Source organism: Clupea harengus, chromosome 4, assembly GCF_900700415.2.
Source record: "Clupea harengus chromosome 4, Ch_v2.0.2, whole genome shotgun sequence".
Classification (NCBI taxonomy): domain Eukaryota; kingdom Metazoa; phylum Chordata; class Actinopteri; order Clupeiformes; family Clupeidae; genus Clupea; species Clupea harengus.
Genome location: NC_045155.1, coordinates 22,071,106 through 22,090,064, shown reverse-complemented (window position 1 = coordinate 22,090,064; position 18,959 = coordinate 22,071,106). Strand labels below are relative to the sequence as shown.

The window sequence follows — 18,959 nt, the reverse complement described above, 5'->3', positions numbered from 1 at the left end:
ATGACTTAATTTGCATTTGATGCAGAAAATAAGTATTTGAACCCCTAGCAAAACATGACTTAGTACTTGGTGGAATAACCCTTGTTGGCAAGCACAGACGTCAGACTTTTCTTGTAGTTGGTCACCAGGTTTACACACATCTCAGGAGGGATTTTGGGCCACTCCTCTTTGCAGATCCTATCCAAATCCTTAAGGTTGCGTTTTCAATGCGAGGGAATGAGGGAATGAGGTTCAAGCCCAATATTCCACATTACATGGCCCCATCCATAGTCCCCTCGATGCAGTGGAGTCGTCCTGTACCCTTGGCAGAGAAACAGCTCCAAAGCATAATGTTTCCACCTCCATGCTTGACGGTGGGGATGGTGTCATATTCAGCATTCTTACCCCTCCAAACGCGGCAAGTTGAGTTGATGCCAAAGAGCTTGATTTTGGTCTCATCTGACCATATCCTGTCTCCCAATCCTCCTTAGAATCATTCAAGTGTTCATTGGCAAACTTCAGACGGCCATGTACATGTGCTTCCTTGAGCAGGGGGACCTTGCGAGTTCTGCAGTACTTCAAACCATTACGGCGTAGTGTGTTGCCAATGGTTTTCTTGGTGACTGTGGTGGTTACGAATAATCGCACCAATAGTTGTCTGCTTCTCACCAAGCTGCTTGCCGATGGTTTTGTAACCCATTCCAGCCTTGTGCAGGTCTACAATCTTATCTCTGACGTCCTTGGTCAACTCTTTGGTCTTGCCCATGGTGGTGAGGTTGAAGGTGTGAAGTATGATTCTTTGGACAGGTTTCTTTTATACACATCACCAGTTGAGATCAGGTCAGTGGCGATTCTAGAAAACTTTACATGGGGTGGCAGAAGGGTGGCAAGTTGAAATTCAAGGGTGGCATATCACACACACACACACATGCCTGGTGTCTATATGTATTTATTTATAATTTTTTTCCTTTACTCCTATCAAAATGAAACTTTACACAATGAAAGTACCCATGAAAAGTAAAATGTTTTGTATTACAAGTTTCTTTTGAAATTAATTTGAATATGCACATGAGCTCCACACTTATTGAATATGTCCATAGGCAGAAACACCATTCATATGTATGACAAATACATCGGCCCAATCTTCATCCAATCATCCTACTGCCAATGGGAGATGGCAATGCTGCTTTTAGAATGGCCTCTAACCTGAACTGCCTGGCTTGGTACTACCTGCCAGGGGTATGGTGTTTCTGCCTATGCAATTAGGACATATTCAATAAGTGTGACGCTCATGTGCATATTCAAATTCATTTCAAGAGAAACTTGTAATACAAAAAGTTACTTTTCATGTATACTTTTACTATGTAAAGTTTTATTGTGGTAGGAGTAAAGGAAAAAATGAAACCTATTTGGGTGTATTTTGGCCATATTCGATTAGTGTATACGTAGCTCATTTGCATATTAAAATTAATTTTCAAAGAAACTTGTAATACAAAAAATGCTACTTTCCATGGGTACTTTCATTGTGTAAAGTTTTATTTTGATAGGAGTAAAGGAAAAAAATACATTTTTGAGGGATTTTTGCCATGCATTATTAGCACACATCTCAGATTGATGAGAATTAAACATATTTCCTCAACTAGGATTTCTTAGGACTTTTAGTATGTTGTTCTGGACACCTCATAGAAATGATCTATGCTGAAATATATATTTTTGACTCCAAAATGGGTTACTTTGCCTGGCCTATAAGCTAACAGTGGTAACTTCAAGGCTAGCTAGCACAAGCAAGCTGTATAGCGAGCTAGCTACTGTGTGCTACCGACTTTTGCAAGCTAGCAATTAAATAAACAATTGAAATTACAACGGAACTGTCTATCACATATGACCACCCATCACATTTTCTTGCTTCACGATTCACTTTTTTCATCACTGCAAGCCTACAGTAGGCTTGTCTCCAGTTTCTCAAATGCTTTCAAACAGTTTCTTTCTTCACTGGAATGGAGCGGAGATGGGCAACCACCGTGACAAGAGAGCAAAACGGACTCATGGACTTAACCATTTTACAGGGGAGGGGGAACTTTAAAGATTTTAGAACAAGTTACCAAAGAGATCAACAGCTTAAGTAGCAAAAATATAATACCATTCAATAAATCAGGCATGAAAATCCCTCACCTTTCGGCGAAATTTGCCGTTTTGAAACCAAAATAGGTGACCTACGTGAATCGTGTAGATTCGATGAGAAATGTTTTTTGGGGGGGGGGGGGTAGTATTCATATTCGTATTCATATTCAGTGAACTGCGAACAGGTGCGCGTGCCAGAAGGGAGCGCTAGTGCATGGAAATATTAACGCGAAGTTGCCTTGCATCACCAGTGCAGACCACCATCAGAAGCTGAAAGCACGCCTGCTGAAGAAGAGAAAAGGGTGAGGCTGAGACGTGGCAAAACAGCGAAAGCGGGCCATGAAGACACTGGTGGTTCAGGCAAAGAAGAAAAAATGATCTGGTTCTGAAAGTATTACGAACTTAATGTAAATTGTTATCTTTGCCAATAAAATGTATTAAAATTAGGGCTGTCAAAGTTAACGCGTTAATCTATGAGATTATTGTGGCCGAGATTAATGCGATAAAATATTTTAAGGCAGTTAACGCAACTTTGTTTACTTCCGATGTGCATTGACACATGACACGAAACCGCCGCGTGCCTGCAGTCAGGAATAGGAGAGACCGAGACGGTAGTTGAAGATGGAGAGAGCAGAGGGATTGTTGGGCGGAAAGTTTCTGTTTAAGAGTGAAAATGACGGAACAACCGACAAAACTAAAGTCGTATGTAGCATTTGTCAAGCTGAATTTAGCTATCACAGAAGCAGCTCGTCTTGAAGTTATCACCTTAATGCAAAGCACCCGACAGAAAGCAGTCCCAGGTTAGATGGTCGCCAACCCACACTCCACGACTTCACTAGGAAAATAACTAGACCAGTCCGTGAAAAGGTTACCAACGCTTACGCAGTTTAGGTTGCCGGTGACTGTCGGCCCATCAACATAGTTGAGGACGGTGGGCTGTCTGAGGTGATTCGAATTGCTTCAGGGGACAATTCTTACGATTTACCGTTGTATGACGGCGAGAGAGCACGAACAATTCAGCTCCTCAAACAAGCTGCCAGCGTCGCCCTTACTGGTGACAACTGGACGTCAGTCAGAAATGACAATTACCTGGGTGTCACGGTTCATTTTATTGACAAAGTATGGAAATTGAGATATTTTGCATTGGAAGTAAAAAAAAAAAAAAAACATTTGCGACATACAGCGGAGGACTGTGCAGAGGAATTCATCGACGTCTCAAACAGATGGGAGATAAGTGGCAAACTGACCACTTTAGGCACTGATAGTGCCCGTATTATGTTGGCAGCTGCTAGGCTACTTCCATTTTAACATCTACCCTGCGCGGCACACAGTCTGTACCTGGCTGGCACTTTATAGGTATGAGTTATAGGCCTGAGCCTCTTTGAAAACACAGTTCTGCGTGTAGTTTTGTGTAAAAAAAATAAAAATACAATTAAACAACAGTGTCTAAAATACACGCTGTCTGAAAGTGATTACTCGTTAATTTATAAGATTTAGTCTTTAGAAGTCAAACAAACTTTTAATCGCGATTAATTTAGATTAATGAATTTCAAAATGTGAGATTAATTAGTTAATTTTTTTTTTATCTATTGACTGCCCTAATTAAAATCTGAATTACATAACATTGTATTGGCTATCAATCATGATGGAAGAGTAGACAAGTTAAGTTACAGCATGTCCACCATCTCTTGTGGGGGCTATGCATTAAGCCATTTGTGGTGCCCTTACCACATTGTGCCTCTTATACTGTATTTTAGACCCAGTGACATCAGTGCAAAATACTTAGTAAGGAGGCCATAATAATTTTGGACTTATGGCTGAAGTTAAGTTTCTCCAGCTCTCCTCAGGTTGGCAAAAAAAGCCTCTCAAAATGCATCAGATTGATGCTTTAAAATATGGAATATTACAATTTTTCTTACGGGGGAGCATGCCCCCGGACCCCCCTAGAGGGGTAATATCCTTCTCACCTTTTTCACCCCTGACCCGTTTTCATGCCTGATAAATTTATAGTATATTATAGGAGACACTTCTGACAACCTGGGTTAAACATTTTTTTATGGTATATGGTCACGTGAAGGACATATAAACACACTTGTCCTTCCTACTATCCGTCTAGACTATGCACTAGTTCTGTGGTCCCACTATCCGTCTAGACTATGCACTAGTTCTGTGGTCCAACGTTTTTGCAAGCTTTTGCTTTTTAAGTAGCTAGCTGATTAGTTTCAGATCAAAACTCCATAATGTTGCTTTAAGACGTTGATCGTACAGTGTATAACTCATATGGTGGAAATGTATTAAAGTGTCTCCCCATACATCTTGGAGAAAAATAATGTAGGTGTTTCACCAGTCAGCAGCACTATGACTGGGCAACAAAGGCATCGCTGAGATTAATACTTCCCTTCATGTTTGTTGTCTTTCATCATATTACATCACTGGTGAACAGTGAACATTTAAAAAAAGATGTCATGAGCAGGTATGCTGAATAGTTTTATGTAACTCATGGTGGTGAACAACTGTAATGGACTTCAGGCGACACAGAGACCTGAGTGGACAGAGTTTATTGTAAACAGCCAGCACAGGGAATATAACGGGGAGAACACAAAAGTGAACTGGTAATTAACACTCAGAAGATATTGTCCACTAGTACAAAGCTCAGAAGTTCACTGTTCAAGAACAAACAAAGGCAAACTGGGCTAACAAGCAAACAGGAAATCAAACACAGGAACAATGGAACACGGGAGCTAGGGCGAAAACGCGGAGAGACAAAGTGACTGGAAAAGTTGATGGGAATGATTGCGGGATGCGAATAGTCCAAAGCTTGGATCTTCTGGAACAAGTCCTTTCAACACGAGGCCAGACAGAGAAGTGAGGGGAGTGAGGAGTTTATGTAGTGGAGTTGTGGAGAGAGTGACAGGTGCTCGTGATCAGGGGACTGGGAATGTAACGTGGCACGAGCAGGGCTCAGCGCTGGCGTGACAACAACACTCTGTGGCACTGGTTGTTGTAAAAGTGTAACAGCATGAATTGAAATACTTGTAACGCTTAGATTAAGAAAACAATTCCCACAATATCCAAACAGACTCAGTGCAGTGTTATTGGCTCGTTAGATTTTTGACCATAAGCTTTTCATGGTGATCTTGACAGATCTTAATGCTCTTAATGTTTGCTATCTAAGTTCCATTAACACTCTCAGGTATTGACACTGGCAGGGGTGGACTGGCACAATCATTCAGACTGGGAATTTGACTCCATTTCAGGACACCCTGTTCATGCAGTCAACCACACTGCTCATTTTGTAGGCTAATCCTATTTGTTGATGTAATGGGAACCAGGCCAGTTATTATTTGGCCACTGTTCATCTAGGAGGAAAGTTATCCAGGTTACAACACTGCACGAAAAGTGGGATTTTTTTCGTCCCTGTGAACGCCCGGAAATCTCTGCAGTTTAGTCTGACGTTCAAAGTGTTGGGAATAAATCACTGGCAACAGGAAGGGGTGTGTGTTGAGAATAAATCACTGGCAACAGGAGGGTGTTTAGATTTTTAGAGCATTTGTTGCGTAAAACTCTGTATTGATGGCAGACGTTTCTTATTACTCCTTTGCAATGTTGTGACACGTTGAAGCAGTTTTCAAAATAATGTTTCCTGACAGTGACATTGCAAAATAGTTCACTTGTGGGACAAAACAGCAACATATCTTACAACATTTGGGTTAGCACCCCAATTTTTGTAAAGAGAGACCGAATGTGTTCTTTTGTTTGATGAAAGTCTGAACTGTGAAATGAAGAGAAGCTAGCTTGATATCCAATTAAAATGATGTCATGACCATTGTGTACAAACTAGGTACCTCCATGCTAATCTCCAAAGAACGCAACGCTGAAAAAAAAAGATGGCAGACCAAACTCTTTAAAGTTACAAAGAAATAGACATTGTACAATGTAAAAACCCTGTTATTGTAACTGAATGGAGAAGGTGAAATTCCACACCCCTTCTGACCATGGCCCAAAAGGGAGATAACCTTGGACTCCCCTACTCCAATGGTTGGGTCTGGGTTCCCCCTCATCAGTGGAGGAATCCATTTGACACTAATTGGACCAATTTAGCCCAATGGGCAGTCTTATATAAGGTGTGCCTCACTGTGAGAGAGACACAGATTTAACATGCTGGGAGAAAGCTGCGTCAAGGTACATGTGAGATTCAGGACCACAGATTTTAACTTAGTTTTAGTTTTGTTCAGTTGGTAAATGTCTGTTTTGGGGTGGATGTCGCATCTCCCCGTTGTAAATAAATATTTTTTTTTTATAAGAAAGCCACCGTCTCCTGCGCAGTGTGTGTTTCCCATCTGCAACCCCATTCCAACCAAGCATACATCCCAAGATCGTGGGGTGGCCGACTTGGGCCATTTTCACACTGAACAATACGTCTGAGGGGATTTGCGAGGTGTCTGAGCCAGCTATCTAATGTTAGCACGTTAGCAAGGTAACCCACAAGGTAAACAGCTCGCTAGCGGCGTGATTGGTTGTTGACCTGTCAATCTCACTATAAACGTCTCCGTTATCAACACAACCCCATGCGTCAAACACGCCTACGGTCATCCGTCAAGCAACTCATGCCGTCTGAGTGCACGTTACTGCGCTGCAGGATACAACAACAATGCACAACTCCGTAAAGGGATCCGTAAAAGGCCCTCTGTGCTGGCGACGTTAAGTGGGATTGTTGCTTGGCTGCAGGAGGGAGGCGGGGTTAAGTGAAGAATGCTGGGTTAATGGGCACAGCTATTGGCCGATACATTTCTCCCTTTCTTATGCAGTAGTATGCTGGAACTGGAAAAAGGCACACAGACAGACTGAGACCACACCAGAGGAAGAGGCAGTGGTTAAAAAAAGTCTTCCATCGTAGCTAAAGAGAGACTTCTGTTGAAGTTGAAAGAAACATTTTTGTTAAGAGAGACCGAAGAAGTACGCTCTGGGCTGCAGGGGCAAAGCTGTCAAAGAGCCTACGGTTGTTATGTCTGTGTGTGAGCAGTCGGTGAAATAAACTACCGTGCTGATTATCCTACTGTCTGAGTCTGAGTCTGGGCTGAGGAGAACTCACGAGGAGCAATTGCTCTTGTCACACAGTCCTTCAGAGCGCAACATGCGCTGTCTGTAGCCCAACCATAAAACCTGAGCAGCAGGATACAACAACATGAACAAAGCTACCTTAACTGGGGTTTTTGAAGGAGGTACCTTCCTTCATCAATGTTTCGTTTAAGTAGGCCCGTGACACCACCAGAAGGCTCAACAGTGATCTCCATATTCATTAGGGGTGGGAATCTCTTGGCACCTCACGATTCGATTCGATTCCGATTCAGTGGTCAACGATTCGATTCTAAACCGATTATCGATTCTACACCGATTATCGATTCTAAACCGATTATCGATTATCAATTCTAAACCGATAAAACGATTATCGATGCATGTCGATTTTTAAAACATCTGAGTTTGCTACTCAGAGTCTCAAATCACTTCCTACTTTGTGTTTGATAATTAAAGAAAATCAACAGATGAATTACCTTCTCTATTTTTTATTAGAGAAAAAGCTTTCCCTTGTCACAATTATGACTTTCAATGAACAATGCAATAATCGATGCAGCCTGCATTTCAACACAAAATGAATGTGTAAAAAAAAAAAAAAAAAAAAAAAAAATTTAATTTTAAATTTATTTATTTTTTATTAAAAAATCGATTATGAACTTTTCTGAATCGAAACAGAATCGTTCTAGAGAGAATCGAGAGAATCGAGAGAATCGAGAGAAATCGCAGAGACGACAACAACAGATACATCACGGCAGGATTTCACATATGTCTGTGTTCGTTCAGATTAATTCACAACCCCAAGTAGTCTGCAAGCGCCTCAGTGACAACCACTGGCTCGCTGCCTCGGACAACTCCTTGAAAGATCTTTTGAGTCACTGGCTTAAAACCAAAACCCAAAAGAAGTGTTGTGGTCAGGGACGTGCACAGGAATTTTGAAGGGCAGTTGCTCTGCCCTGGAAAAAAGTGCCAACACGTTCATTTTTGTCACCGCCGCTGCCACGCCCCCATCCCCTGGACGCATATTTTGCCTATATCATTTGAAACTCTCACTAACTGCCGCCGCCACGCCCCCGTCCCCTGGACGCTTATTCCGTTCTGCAGCCGTAATACTATTTAAAAAATATATATATTTCCTTCGGAGGGAGCAACGAGCAACTTTAGCCCTCTCCTGTGCACGTCCCTGGTTGTGGTTGATTTAGCTACAAAGCCTCTATCACCTGGCTCCACTGGTCACCTCGTTCCCTTGTTCCCTCGCTTCTGCTACCTGTTTCATATACTTCAGCTTCTTCTATTACAAAGGCTTCCTCATTTGCATCTTCAAAGGCAATTGTTAACTCAATAAAGTAAACCATGCACTCACACTCAGAATACAGCACCATGTCTGGTCACAGCAATACCCAATTTGCCAGTAATCTTTGTCTGCCCCTTTCTCACAAAAGAAGTTGTACTGTCCTTGTCTTCAGAGTTAACCTCAAGTCACGCAAAGGATTTTACCACCTGATTATGCCTCCAAGGATAGCGACCCTGGGTCAGGCTACATTTATTTTTATTTATGCGTTTATTGAAAAAGGGACAGTGTACATTGATAAACATTTCCATAAAAATGTAAATGCACCAGAATTAGCTAGGTTAGCTAGTTTTCATCCGTTGTCCCTTGGCAGGACATGACCGAGAGAGACAGAAAGAAAAAAGAAAAATAAAGATAAACAACAGTTTGACAAAACAGTGCAGTTAAGATAACAAATTGTAAAAACTAGACAGACATACAAGGTAAACAACAGTTTGACAAAACAGTGCAGTTAAGATAACAAATTGTAAAAACCAGACAGACATACAATGTGTTAGACATAAAAGGAAGTTACGGTGTGAGTAATGCAGTGGCCAAATTATGGTTGCAGGTTTGGTTATTTTTTATCCATTTCTTAAATAGACATACTGTGTCTATACTGTATAACACAGTCTCCCCTGGTGACTGCCCTAGTTGCCCAGCCGCTGCCGTCCTTCAGCTGTATAAACTCAGTCAATGGTGGAGGTGCCAGCCCCCGTTATATTTAACATCCAAGACAAAACATGTTTTAATGAGCTAATACCCAAGTACAGCTTGCAGCTTCTGTCTTAACCCATCTACTGACTGAGGTTCTGTGGAGTTGGGAGGACATTGTAAGTGATTTTCCCTGTCTCAACACTATGCCAGTTCATCCATTGCCCTGGCTTTGCTTGAGAAGATGCTGCTGCTCCTCTAGTTTCCTCTTCCTGCTCACGACCAAAGCTAGTTACAATTTGCTGAACTGAATATCCAAAATATGCCGCTGACTGACTGTGACTCAACAGACTGTATGGCACTGATCCAGACATCCAGTAAACCTGTGAATTCCTGCTTTGGAAATATCTGGCCATATGCCTCTAAAACACAGGGCAAAGAGAAATTAGACCACAAAAACATCAAATGGGGAAAAAGCCTAAGAATTACCGGAGAAAATATTGTAATGCTTTCGTAGTAGGTCTTGAGAGAGCGAGACATTTTTTTTATTCATTATGCAACCTAAAACAGTAAATAGAAGAAATGAAATTCAGTAGCCTATGGTGTTGGGGCCTTGTTGTGTAGGGAAGATACACTGGGCAGAAGAAAGGAAGATTGATTAGAAAGTTCATTTAGATTTAGAATTCAAGTTACTGTTATGAAACAATCATGATGATATGCCTACAAAACACAGTAGCCAAGCATACCATGTCAGTGGATCATTCTTGTTTGTGTTGTTTCAGTGTTAGATGCACAAAAGTCTCCACAAGTCTTCCTGTAGAAAGTACATTTAGAAGGGATTAAATTCAACCACGTTAAGGAATGCAAACACACTGAAATGTGTGGCAGTCATGCAAAAAAGCAGACGACAGAAATAAACTTATCGCAGAGTTTCCAGCTCGTTTAATCCTCCTTGAAGCAGACATCTCCTGCACCTCTTAGTTCTCTTAAGTTCCATTCAATCCCGTCCAATCGCCATAATGTGATGTTCAGTTATCTTCTTTAAAAGCGCATTTAGCGTCCCCACTCTGCATGTAACTCCAGCATTCTTTTGGAGCCATCATCAAATAAGCTTGTAGAAGATTATATAGCTAAAATGGGTATGATGTACGCATGCAGTTCATTAAATCCTTTTACATACAGGATATTCCAATTCCTAACACAAAGTTTGCGCTGCTGTGGCACTTAATGGTAGAATATCGCATACTTTCACACTGTGTCATGTAACGACACAAGATTGATCGGAGTATATCCTCAACCTTAGATCTTAGTGGGTGGTTTTGATACATTGATATATATATGTAGCTAATAGCTGATACTTGACAACTTCATAAGCTTTTACTTTTGCAGCTGCATTGATAGGTACAAGTTACAGTGCTTGAAAAGTGCCTTGATATGAAGAATAATATTTTATCTTATGTTATCCTAACACATGCAAACTGAAGTTATCCATTGTTTATAATTGTGTTGCAAAGTACTCGCCATACCTGTCCTCAAGCATTATGAATACAATTAATAGGTTGAAATGGCCACTGAAATTGTCACACCTCTGCCTACCGATCTCACAGCCCCTGAGAGAAAATGGCGTAAATCCAACGATCCCACTGACCTCAAGGGTTATCAGTCACTCCTGTCCTCCTTCTCATCTGCCATCAGTGCTGTAAAACTGCTTTTTACAATGATAAGATCAGCAGTACCACAGACAGTCCTGCTACATGTTGTCCTTTGTCTTCTCCTGTCAGTGCCACACCATCTCCCTCACTCAGCCCTCTAGCTGAGGCCAAGGCACCAAGAAGCTTAACATGTAGCAGTACTACTACATGCCCTTCTCTGTTTCCCTAGTCAATGGCGCATAACTTCCTTCATCCCCCCTCTAACTGAGAGCGAGTTATCAAAACTCATGATTTGTAGCCGTCCTACCTTGTGTCTGCTGGACCCCATTCCTACCAGCCTCCTCCAAGCCATATCTCCCAGCATTGTGCCAGCATTCACTCACTGGCTTTGGGAACATTACTCTCTGACATTGAGCAAAACACATTCTTTGTTCATTCTTTGGTGCCCCAAGGATCGGTGCTTTGGCCCCTTCTCTTTGCAATATAAACCGCCTCCTTGGGTCTGATTATCTACTTGCATGACTTCTTGTATCAGTGCTACACAGACGATATCCAACATGCATCACAGCATGTTCAGTGAAACCCTTAGATGGTCCAGAGCGTGGCAGTGTGTTTGGTGTTCAATCAACCAAAATGGACTTCTCATTCACCTACACTGGCTACCCATGGCCACCCACATCAGATTCAAGTCACTTATGCTTGTCTACAGAGTGACTACTGGGTCTCCTGGCAACTTGATGTGTGTCGATGTGCACTTTTCCATTGAAGTACTTGATGTATGTCGATATGCACTTTGACATACATCAAGTACTTCAATGGAAAAGTGCACATCGACATACATCAAGTACTTCAATGGAAAAGTGCACATTGACACACATCAAGTTGTACTTCCATATTACATTACGTCTCTTGGTCCATGCAACAGAGCTCCCAACTCTACTCTCTGTGTCTCCGTTTACATGTTGGTCCATGCAACAGAGCTCCCAACTCTACTCTCTGTGTCTCCGTTTACATGTTGCACACGCCAAGTGGACAAAGTTGGTTTACTTCTCCAACTTCCACATTGCAAAACTGTGTTTACAATGGACTTTCGACATATGATTTCAATTCAATTTTATTTATATAGCGCCAGAACAATAACATTGACTCAAGGCGCTTTACAGAGCCCAGAGCCTGAACCCCTTTAGAGCAAGCACAATGGCAGCAGGGGCAAGGAAAAACTCCCTGTTAGTCAGGAAGGAACCTTAAGCAGAACCACGGCGCATAAGGGGGGACCCATCTGCTTGAGGTCGGCCAGGTGGAGATAGGAAGGGGGGGATGGGGGAGGGTTGTGCAGTAGAAGGGGAAGGGAAACAACAAGTGTTGTACACAGCATGCGTTTGGTAGATGTACATAATATATATACAGACATCAGGTGGTATATACATGATACATACAAAAACAGCTTAGTGGGTATACACTGTGCTCATAGGGTTACCGTTACAGGGGTAAGGAGAGTAGGAACAGAAAAACATTTCAGTGGTCGCAATAATATATATTGCATATACAGTAAATGCTAGCATAGGGTATGGGGTAGAGTAAGTGTACGGCAGTTTGGTGGCGATGGGTGCAGTGGGCCAAGGGTTTCTACAGGTCGATCGGGTGGAGAGACTACAGCAGCGTCCCATAACGAAGATAGTCTAGACTAGGAGAGAAAGAAAAGACAGAGTGAGTGGGTAGAGTTTGGCTATCCATATGCGTAGATGAGGAGTAGTGGTGGTGAGGAGCAATTGGATCATGCTATAAGGGAGAGAGAACATTTTTGTTAGTAGACATCAATTTGGGAAACAGATAATGAGATACTTTTAGGCAGTCAATTAACAGTAGGCAATATGGCCATTTTATCAGTATTAATGTAAGCATTAGCAATGTGATTTAAAAAGGAGAGGGAGAGAGAGAGGCTGCCTGGGTAGGTGTATGGGAATATTATTGAGGATTTACTTTTGTTATGTTTAGTTATGGTTGACTGGCATGGTGCATGCAGATTTTAGTTAGGATCGCAGGATACACAACAGTGCCTAACTGGCTGGAGACAGCTGCAACACTCGCCGTATGCTGCACCCGGGATCCGTAAAGGCCCTCCTTCACTATACAACATATGCTGTCTGTAGCCCAGTTTTATAGATTTGGGTTTTTTTTGTATGTGTTTAGTAGTGCTGTCAGTTTAACGCGTTATTAACGGCGTTAACGCAAACCCATTTTAACGGCGTTCATTTTTTTATCGCGAGATTAACGCAAGTTTTTTTTTTTTTTTTTTGATTAACATTCCTTTTGGCCTCGCAAACTGTGTAGTAGGCTAACGTTACGGTTTGAGTGAATGGTGAGCGCAATACGGCGAAATGGATGATAAAAAGCTTCTGAATGGAAAGTTTACTTTTAAAAGTTGTGTTGTGCAAAAGAAGCCAGCTTCACTGTTGTCTGAAAATGTCAACAGGCAGCTGGCTGAAAGCAAAGAAGTAGTAGGCTTACCTTTTTTTGGTAACCTAACTGTTACGGTTCATTGTTTCTGAAATAAGAGGCCTGACTGATATGTTCCCAGCAAACTTGAAAAAAAGCAAATATTAAGCCATGGTTTAACTGCACTATAGGCTGAGTCCTTGTTTACCTGAAATGTGCACTTTATAATTTTATTTTGTACCGCCCTGTTTGGCAATGTTGGTTTTCAATAAAATAAAACATTTGCATAGAGCAAGCCAATCCACTTTTCCATGTTGATAAGATCATTAAAATAAAAATAAAATGATGGAAAAAATAAATAAACGAAGGGACATTTAGAACAGAACAATCCTGTCTGTCCCTGACCGAGACGGACGGTTCACTTGGTCCCCGGGCGCTGAGAAGCTGCCCACTGCTCCTGGACGATCCTGGAGGAGGGACGATCCGGGATGGGTTAAAGGCAGAGCAAAAATTCACGGCGACCTCAGGCCTGCGTGTGCGTGTGTAGTGTGTCCTGGTCACCTCCATATATATATCACACGTGTGTGTTGCTGTGAGTTGTGCGTGCAATAAAAAACTGACTGCAGTCAGCCTTGTTTGTAGATAAAAATTTGCGATTAATCGCGATTAATTTTGAGTTAACTATGACATAAATGCGATTAATCGCGATTAAATATTTTAATCGTTTGACAGCACTAGTGTTTAGATATGTTTAGTTATGCTGGCTGGCTGGCTGGCCCAACAGGTGATGGGTTTGTTGACGCAATTACTTGTGGCTATAGGATGCACTAAAGAGGAATGTCTTCAGTCTTGATTTGAATATGGAAAGGGTGTCTGCATCTCGGATGGAGGCAGGGAGATTATTCCAGAGGAGGGAGGCTCGGTAGCTAAAGGCTCTGCCTCCTATTGTGGTTTTTGATATTCTTGGAATTACGGGGAGGCCTGCACTCTGGGAACGGAGTGGTCTTGGAGGGCAATAGGGGACAATTAATACCTTAAGGTAGTTTGGAGCCAAGTCGTTTAGGGCTTTGTATGTTAGAAGGAGTACTTTGAAATCAATTCTATTTTTGACAGGGAGCCAATGTAGAGAGGCAAGTACAGGTGAGGTATGTTCATATTTTTTTAGTTCTAGTGAGTGTACGAGCAGCAGCGTTCTGTATAAATTGGAGGCTCTTTATTGAGTTGTTGCTGCATCCGGACAGGAGAGCATTGCAGTAATCTAGTCGTGACGTAATAAATGTGTGGATTCGTTTTTCTGCATCTTGTAGGGATAGGACTTTTCTAATTTTGGCAATATTGCGTAAATTAAAAAAATATGTCTTTGAGATCTGTTTTATGTGTGAGTCAAGTAGGAGGTCTTGGTTGATAGTTACACCAAGGTTTTTGATGCTAGTATTGGGTGTTGGGATGCCATCGAGTGTGGGTAGATGGCTAGATAATGTCATTCTCAATTGAGCAAAACCTCAACCACAAGCAAAACCTCAGTTTTATCAGAGTTAAGGAGCAGGAAGTTGTTAACCATCCAAGATTTTACATCTTGCAGGCAGGTTTCTATCTTGGATTCATGGAGGTTTCTATCAGGTTTCATGGATAGGTAAAGTTGGGTGTCATCAGAAACATATTATTTCAATTAAATTGTATTTATATAGCGCAAAACAATAAAATTGTCTCAGTGGTAGGGGTCTAGTCTAGAGCGATAAACCCATAACCTAAACCTAGGGGTATATTCACTGTAGCCTTTTAAGCTTGGATGTAGGATGGCTAAGAACTGCATCTGGAAGATCTGAGTGATCGGGAAGTGGAGTATGGGTAGAAGTGATCAGAGAAATAACTAGTTGCCAGTTTCTTTTTAAAAAACCCAAAAAAACAAATAGGAAAATCTGAAAATGTATTCAATATGTGTGCCGTTCCTTCTTATTACATGGTTCATGGTTTAATGTTTTCATAAGAGGTTTTTCTTTTAGGAGGTTCACCCTGAGGTTCACCCTGTAGTGTGGCCCTTCTACTTCTACTGCTGAGCTCTAGCTAAAATACATAAAAAAGGCATTCCTCCAAAATACCTTTTTTAAATTATTTTCTCGCTGTTTTGTGACTTCTGCTAAGAAGAAAATTATTCATGCAAATAGAACTTTAAAGTTTCAGGTGTTGCGCAACCTATTACTTGCTGCCTTTAAAGTTACAATGAATTTCCGCTACTTGCAGAATTATATTGCAAGATGTTAATTAGAGGCACAAAACCTGTTGCCAATGGCAGCAGTCATTAATTTTTTGCAGCGGTCATTATAAAGAATTATTATAAGGCTCCTCAGAATGTTCCAAAAAGTTCCTTTGATTTGAATGGGCCACCCCAATGTTCGGAGGTCTGATATTACTTTATATTGTGATGGTCTAACATCACATTTGTTGACTGCATCATCTATAGCATAGATGTTTATAATTATTATTTTATGTAAGGAGTGTCAGTCTCTCATCATGTGATGACCGTTGCATCCATATCATTGAGTGTTAGTCCCCAGTTGCCACTTCCTGCTAAACTCATGTTAATGTAAGTTTCTGTGCTTTATGTTGAATTCTTTAATTCATTATTAAGCTTAGCTACGTCATGTGCCAAGATGTACGCATGGTGGTGAATCCTGCAGACCAGCTGGTCATGGTTATCAAAGCACCTCCTGAAACCCAGCTGCAAGTTTCTGAACCTAGTGTGGTAAGATGTTGGTCAAGAGAGACACACGCTCTTGCTACTAGTTCAAGTTCAAGTTGTCACCCACAAGCATTTATTTGTTTGGCTTTTACATTGATCTTTACTTTGTATTGCATGAGTCACTTACCCCTTTAGGCGGAACTTAATGACTGCAGGGTTACCAGATCGCCTTGAAAAGTTCCAGAGGCCCTGTAGATGTGTTCTTAGTTCCCGAGGATAGTTCCAAAGTATACAACCCTGTGACTGACGGCAAAGCACTAGTGGCCTCCAGACAGACCTGCCCTCCTCAGACCACTTCACTGGAGCCAGCCTCATGTACATCATCCATCTCAGATCCATCCTCTACTCAATTAGGTACTAAGTTCCATTTAAACATGCTGTCTATTTGGTTGGTTATTTACCAAAGAAAGATCACTTTAAACTTGTTTACTTAACTTAGATGAAACACATGACCTGCTTGATATGGTAAATCTGACATCCAGAGGATCCCAATGAGTGTCAGTAATACAGCTGTGTGGTTCTCCTGGGAGCCCTACTGACTTTGTGTTTTTAACCTATATAGAACCACCTCTTCTGAATCAAGACCCTATGCCCAGTCCAGAATATATGCCTGACTTGGACTTGACACACCTTGAGTACTCCAACGCCCTGCTAGACCGGGGCATGGATTGCGTTCCTACACCCACAGATGGCCTCATCAATCTGTCACCTCTGAGTCAAGACTACCACTTTGGGATGGAGGAGCATGAAGGCATCAGTGAACTATTTGATTGTGACTTTGGTGAATTGGGTGAACATTTGAATTTTGAGAATGTGCTTTAAGAAAGTGAATGAGTGGGCAATGTGTACATAACATTTATGGATCAAGCATGTTGATATGATATGGGCCAAACAGACTTATTCTGTTGACTGAGGGCCAATGCATTACCAGATGGTGCCACACAGTTTGCACTCAAAATTGGGGCAAATTTCCGGGATTTTTAATTTGTCAAAAGCTCTATTTTGTGAACGCATCAACTAAATCTATATTTCCTATTTCATCACATCTATTTAATCACCAGTCTAAATGACCTCAGCTACATCAAAGAATATTTGAGCTAGCACTTTAATAATATATGCTCATTTCAATTTTAAACAGCAGCAGATTTCTGAATCTTTCTTAATAGCTTAAAAGGCAATTGCAAATACGGTTATGGTTGAAAACAAATGAGCACAGGACTGTCTGTAATTAGTCTGTTTTTTGCTTAGCGCCTCCAGAGCAGGTTTATGTGGATATATAGTGTCATTTTTAGGGTCAAATGTATCAATGTTTGCATACAACTTGTCACTTGTACCCACATTTTGTGTATAGAGATTTTTTGTCAGTTATCAAACTCAACGTGCCTAACGCCCACTCCCACAATTATCCTTATAAGTCGAGACACCGTACATTGGTCGGATTAGCATGTAAATCTTCCAGGTAAACCTCTCAACGGAAGGCACATCCTGCGGGTTTATGAAGGGAGTCATCTGCCAATGTGGGTCACATCTGTGTTCAAAGCTTAATTGGGATTAATATGCTAAATAAAGCAAAGGATAAATGAATACATGGACAATTATTTCTTATCAAGATCACACACTTTTCCATTTTGCACTTCACTCCTTATGTTTCAACAAAGAATGGATGAATCATCCAGGCCGTTATATTACAGTGGCATGTGTCATGTTAGAGTCTCAAATCATTTGGGTATTAATTTAATGGCAGTTCTTTTGGTTAACAAACTGATCATCCTCTGTTGGTGCCTGTATTTCATTATGAGTACAGTCAACTACGAGGATTACAATAAGAAAAACTTTGCTGCAAAATGCTTTTTAATATTAGCCTTCGTACTGTTTAATATACCTTAACGTCAACTGGGTTATCCCTTCATATCTATTTGGCATAAAAGCTACATTGACAATTCAGTTCCAACAGTAATGGCCCTACACAAGGAACTATATTCAGTTCCAACAGTAATAGCCCTACACAAGGAACTATATACAGTTCCAAAAGTAATGGCCCTACACAAGGAACTATATTCAGTTCCAACAGTAATAGCCCTACACAAGGAACTATGTTGCCATGAGACTTCCTGGCTGGGAATGGTTTATATAATAATGGGAATTAGAAATAATGGCACAGCAATGTTTTGTTGGTTGTTTGGATTCTCCTTTGATTTATAAAAATGAATTAAAACAACACAGTTTGTACTTACTGGCACCTTGCACTGACCACTGATTAGTACCATTAAGGGGGAGCTCCAGAATTTGTTCAGTGGTCACTGACCAGTCAGTGTGGTCTTCAGCCAATAGCTGACACTTGCCAAAAAGCTTTGCCCCTGTTGTTTGGACAAGAATAATCAGGATGTTATTTAAATTCTCAATGCTATGCAAATGATATCTGTGTGAAAACAAATTAATTTAGAGGTTTAAGTTTGTGATAGGTGATATTCTCTAGAGGGACGGGACTAACAAAAAAGTCTGGTTTACTTTCTGAAATGAAGTAAGGTCAATACATTATTTACAAAAATGTTAACAGTGCAATGTATATTGTATGTTTGCTTTAAATTATATGTTACATTAACATTGCATTGGTTTCTAAAGTCTTGCCACAGCAGCATTTAGTGTTCTGAACATGTTTCAACAGACCAACTTGAAAAGTGCCATTGTGCCCATCTGGTTTCAAAAGGTCCTCAAGAGGCGTCAAAAGGTGTCAGAGGCACTGACCATTAGAGGCACTGACCGTAAGAGGCACTGACCGTAAGAGGCACTGACCATAAGAGGCACTGACTGTAAGAGGCACTGACCGTAAGTAACCATTATCTGGAGCTCTCCCTACTGATGTCAGTGGTCAGCTCTCCCTACTGATGTCACAAGGTGTCAGTGGTCTTAAGACTAACCTAGAGTCTGAAGTTTGTGATATTCTTAGAAGGGTAGGACTAACACAAAAGTCTGG

General features: G+C 41.2%; 1 protein-coding gene across 2 annotated transcripts in view; it reads left to right on the top strand.

Annotated features, from left to right (window-relative positions):
• Positions 1-17,569, top strand: part of e2f1 (E2F transcription factor 1) — a 37,288-nt gene extending 19,719 nt beyond the window's left edge. For both annotated transcript variants that reach the window (XM_031566786.1, XM_012820725.3), the window contains 3 exons: positions 15,874-15,988; positions 16,141-16,339; positions 16,548-17,569. In XM_031566786.1, the coding sequence (XP_031422646.1) occupies positions 15,874-15,988; positions 16,141-16,339; positions 16,548-16,807 (574 nt within the window). In that variant the 3' untranslated portion in view covers positions 16,808-17,569. The remainder of the gene's footprint in view (positions 1-15,873; positions 15,989-16,140; positions 16,340-16,547) is intronic.
• Positions 17,570-18,959: the final 1,390 nt, after the last annotated feature.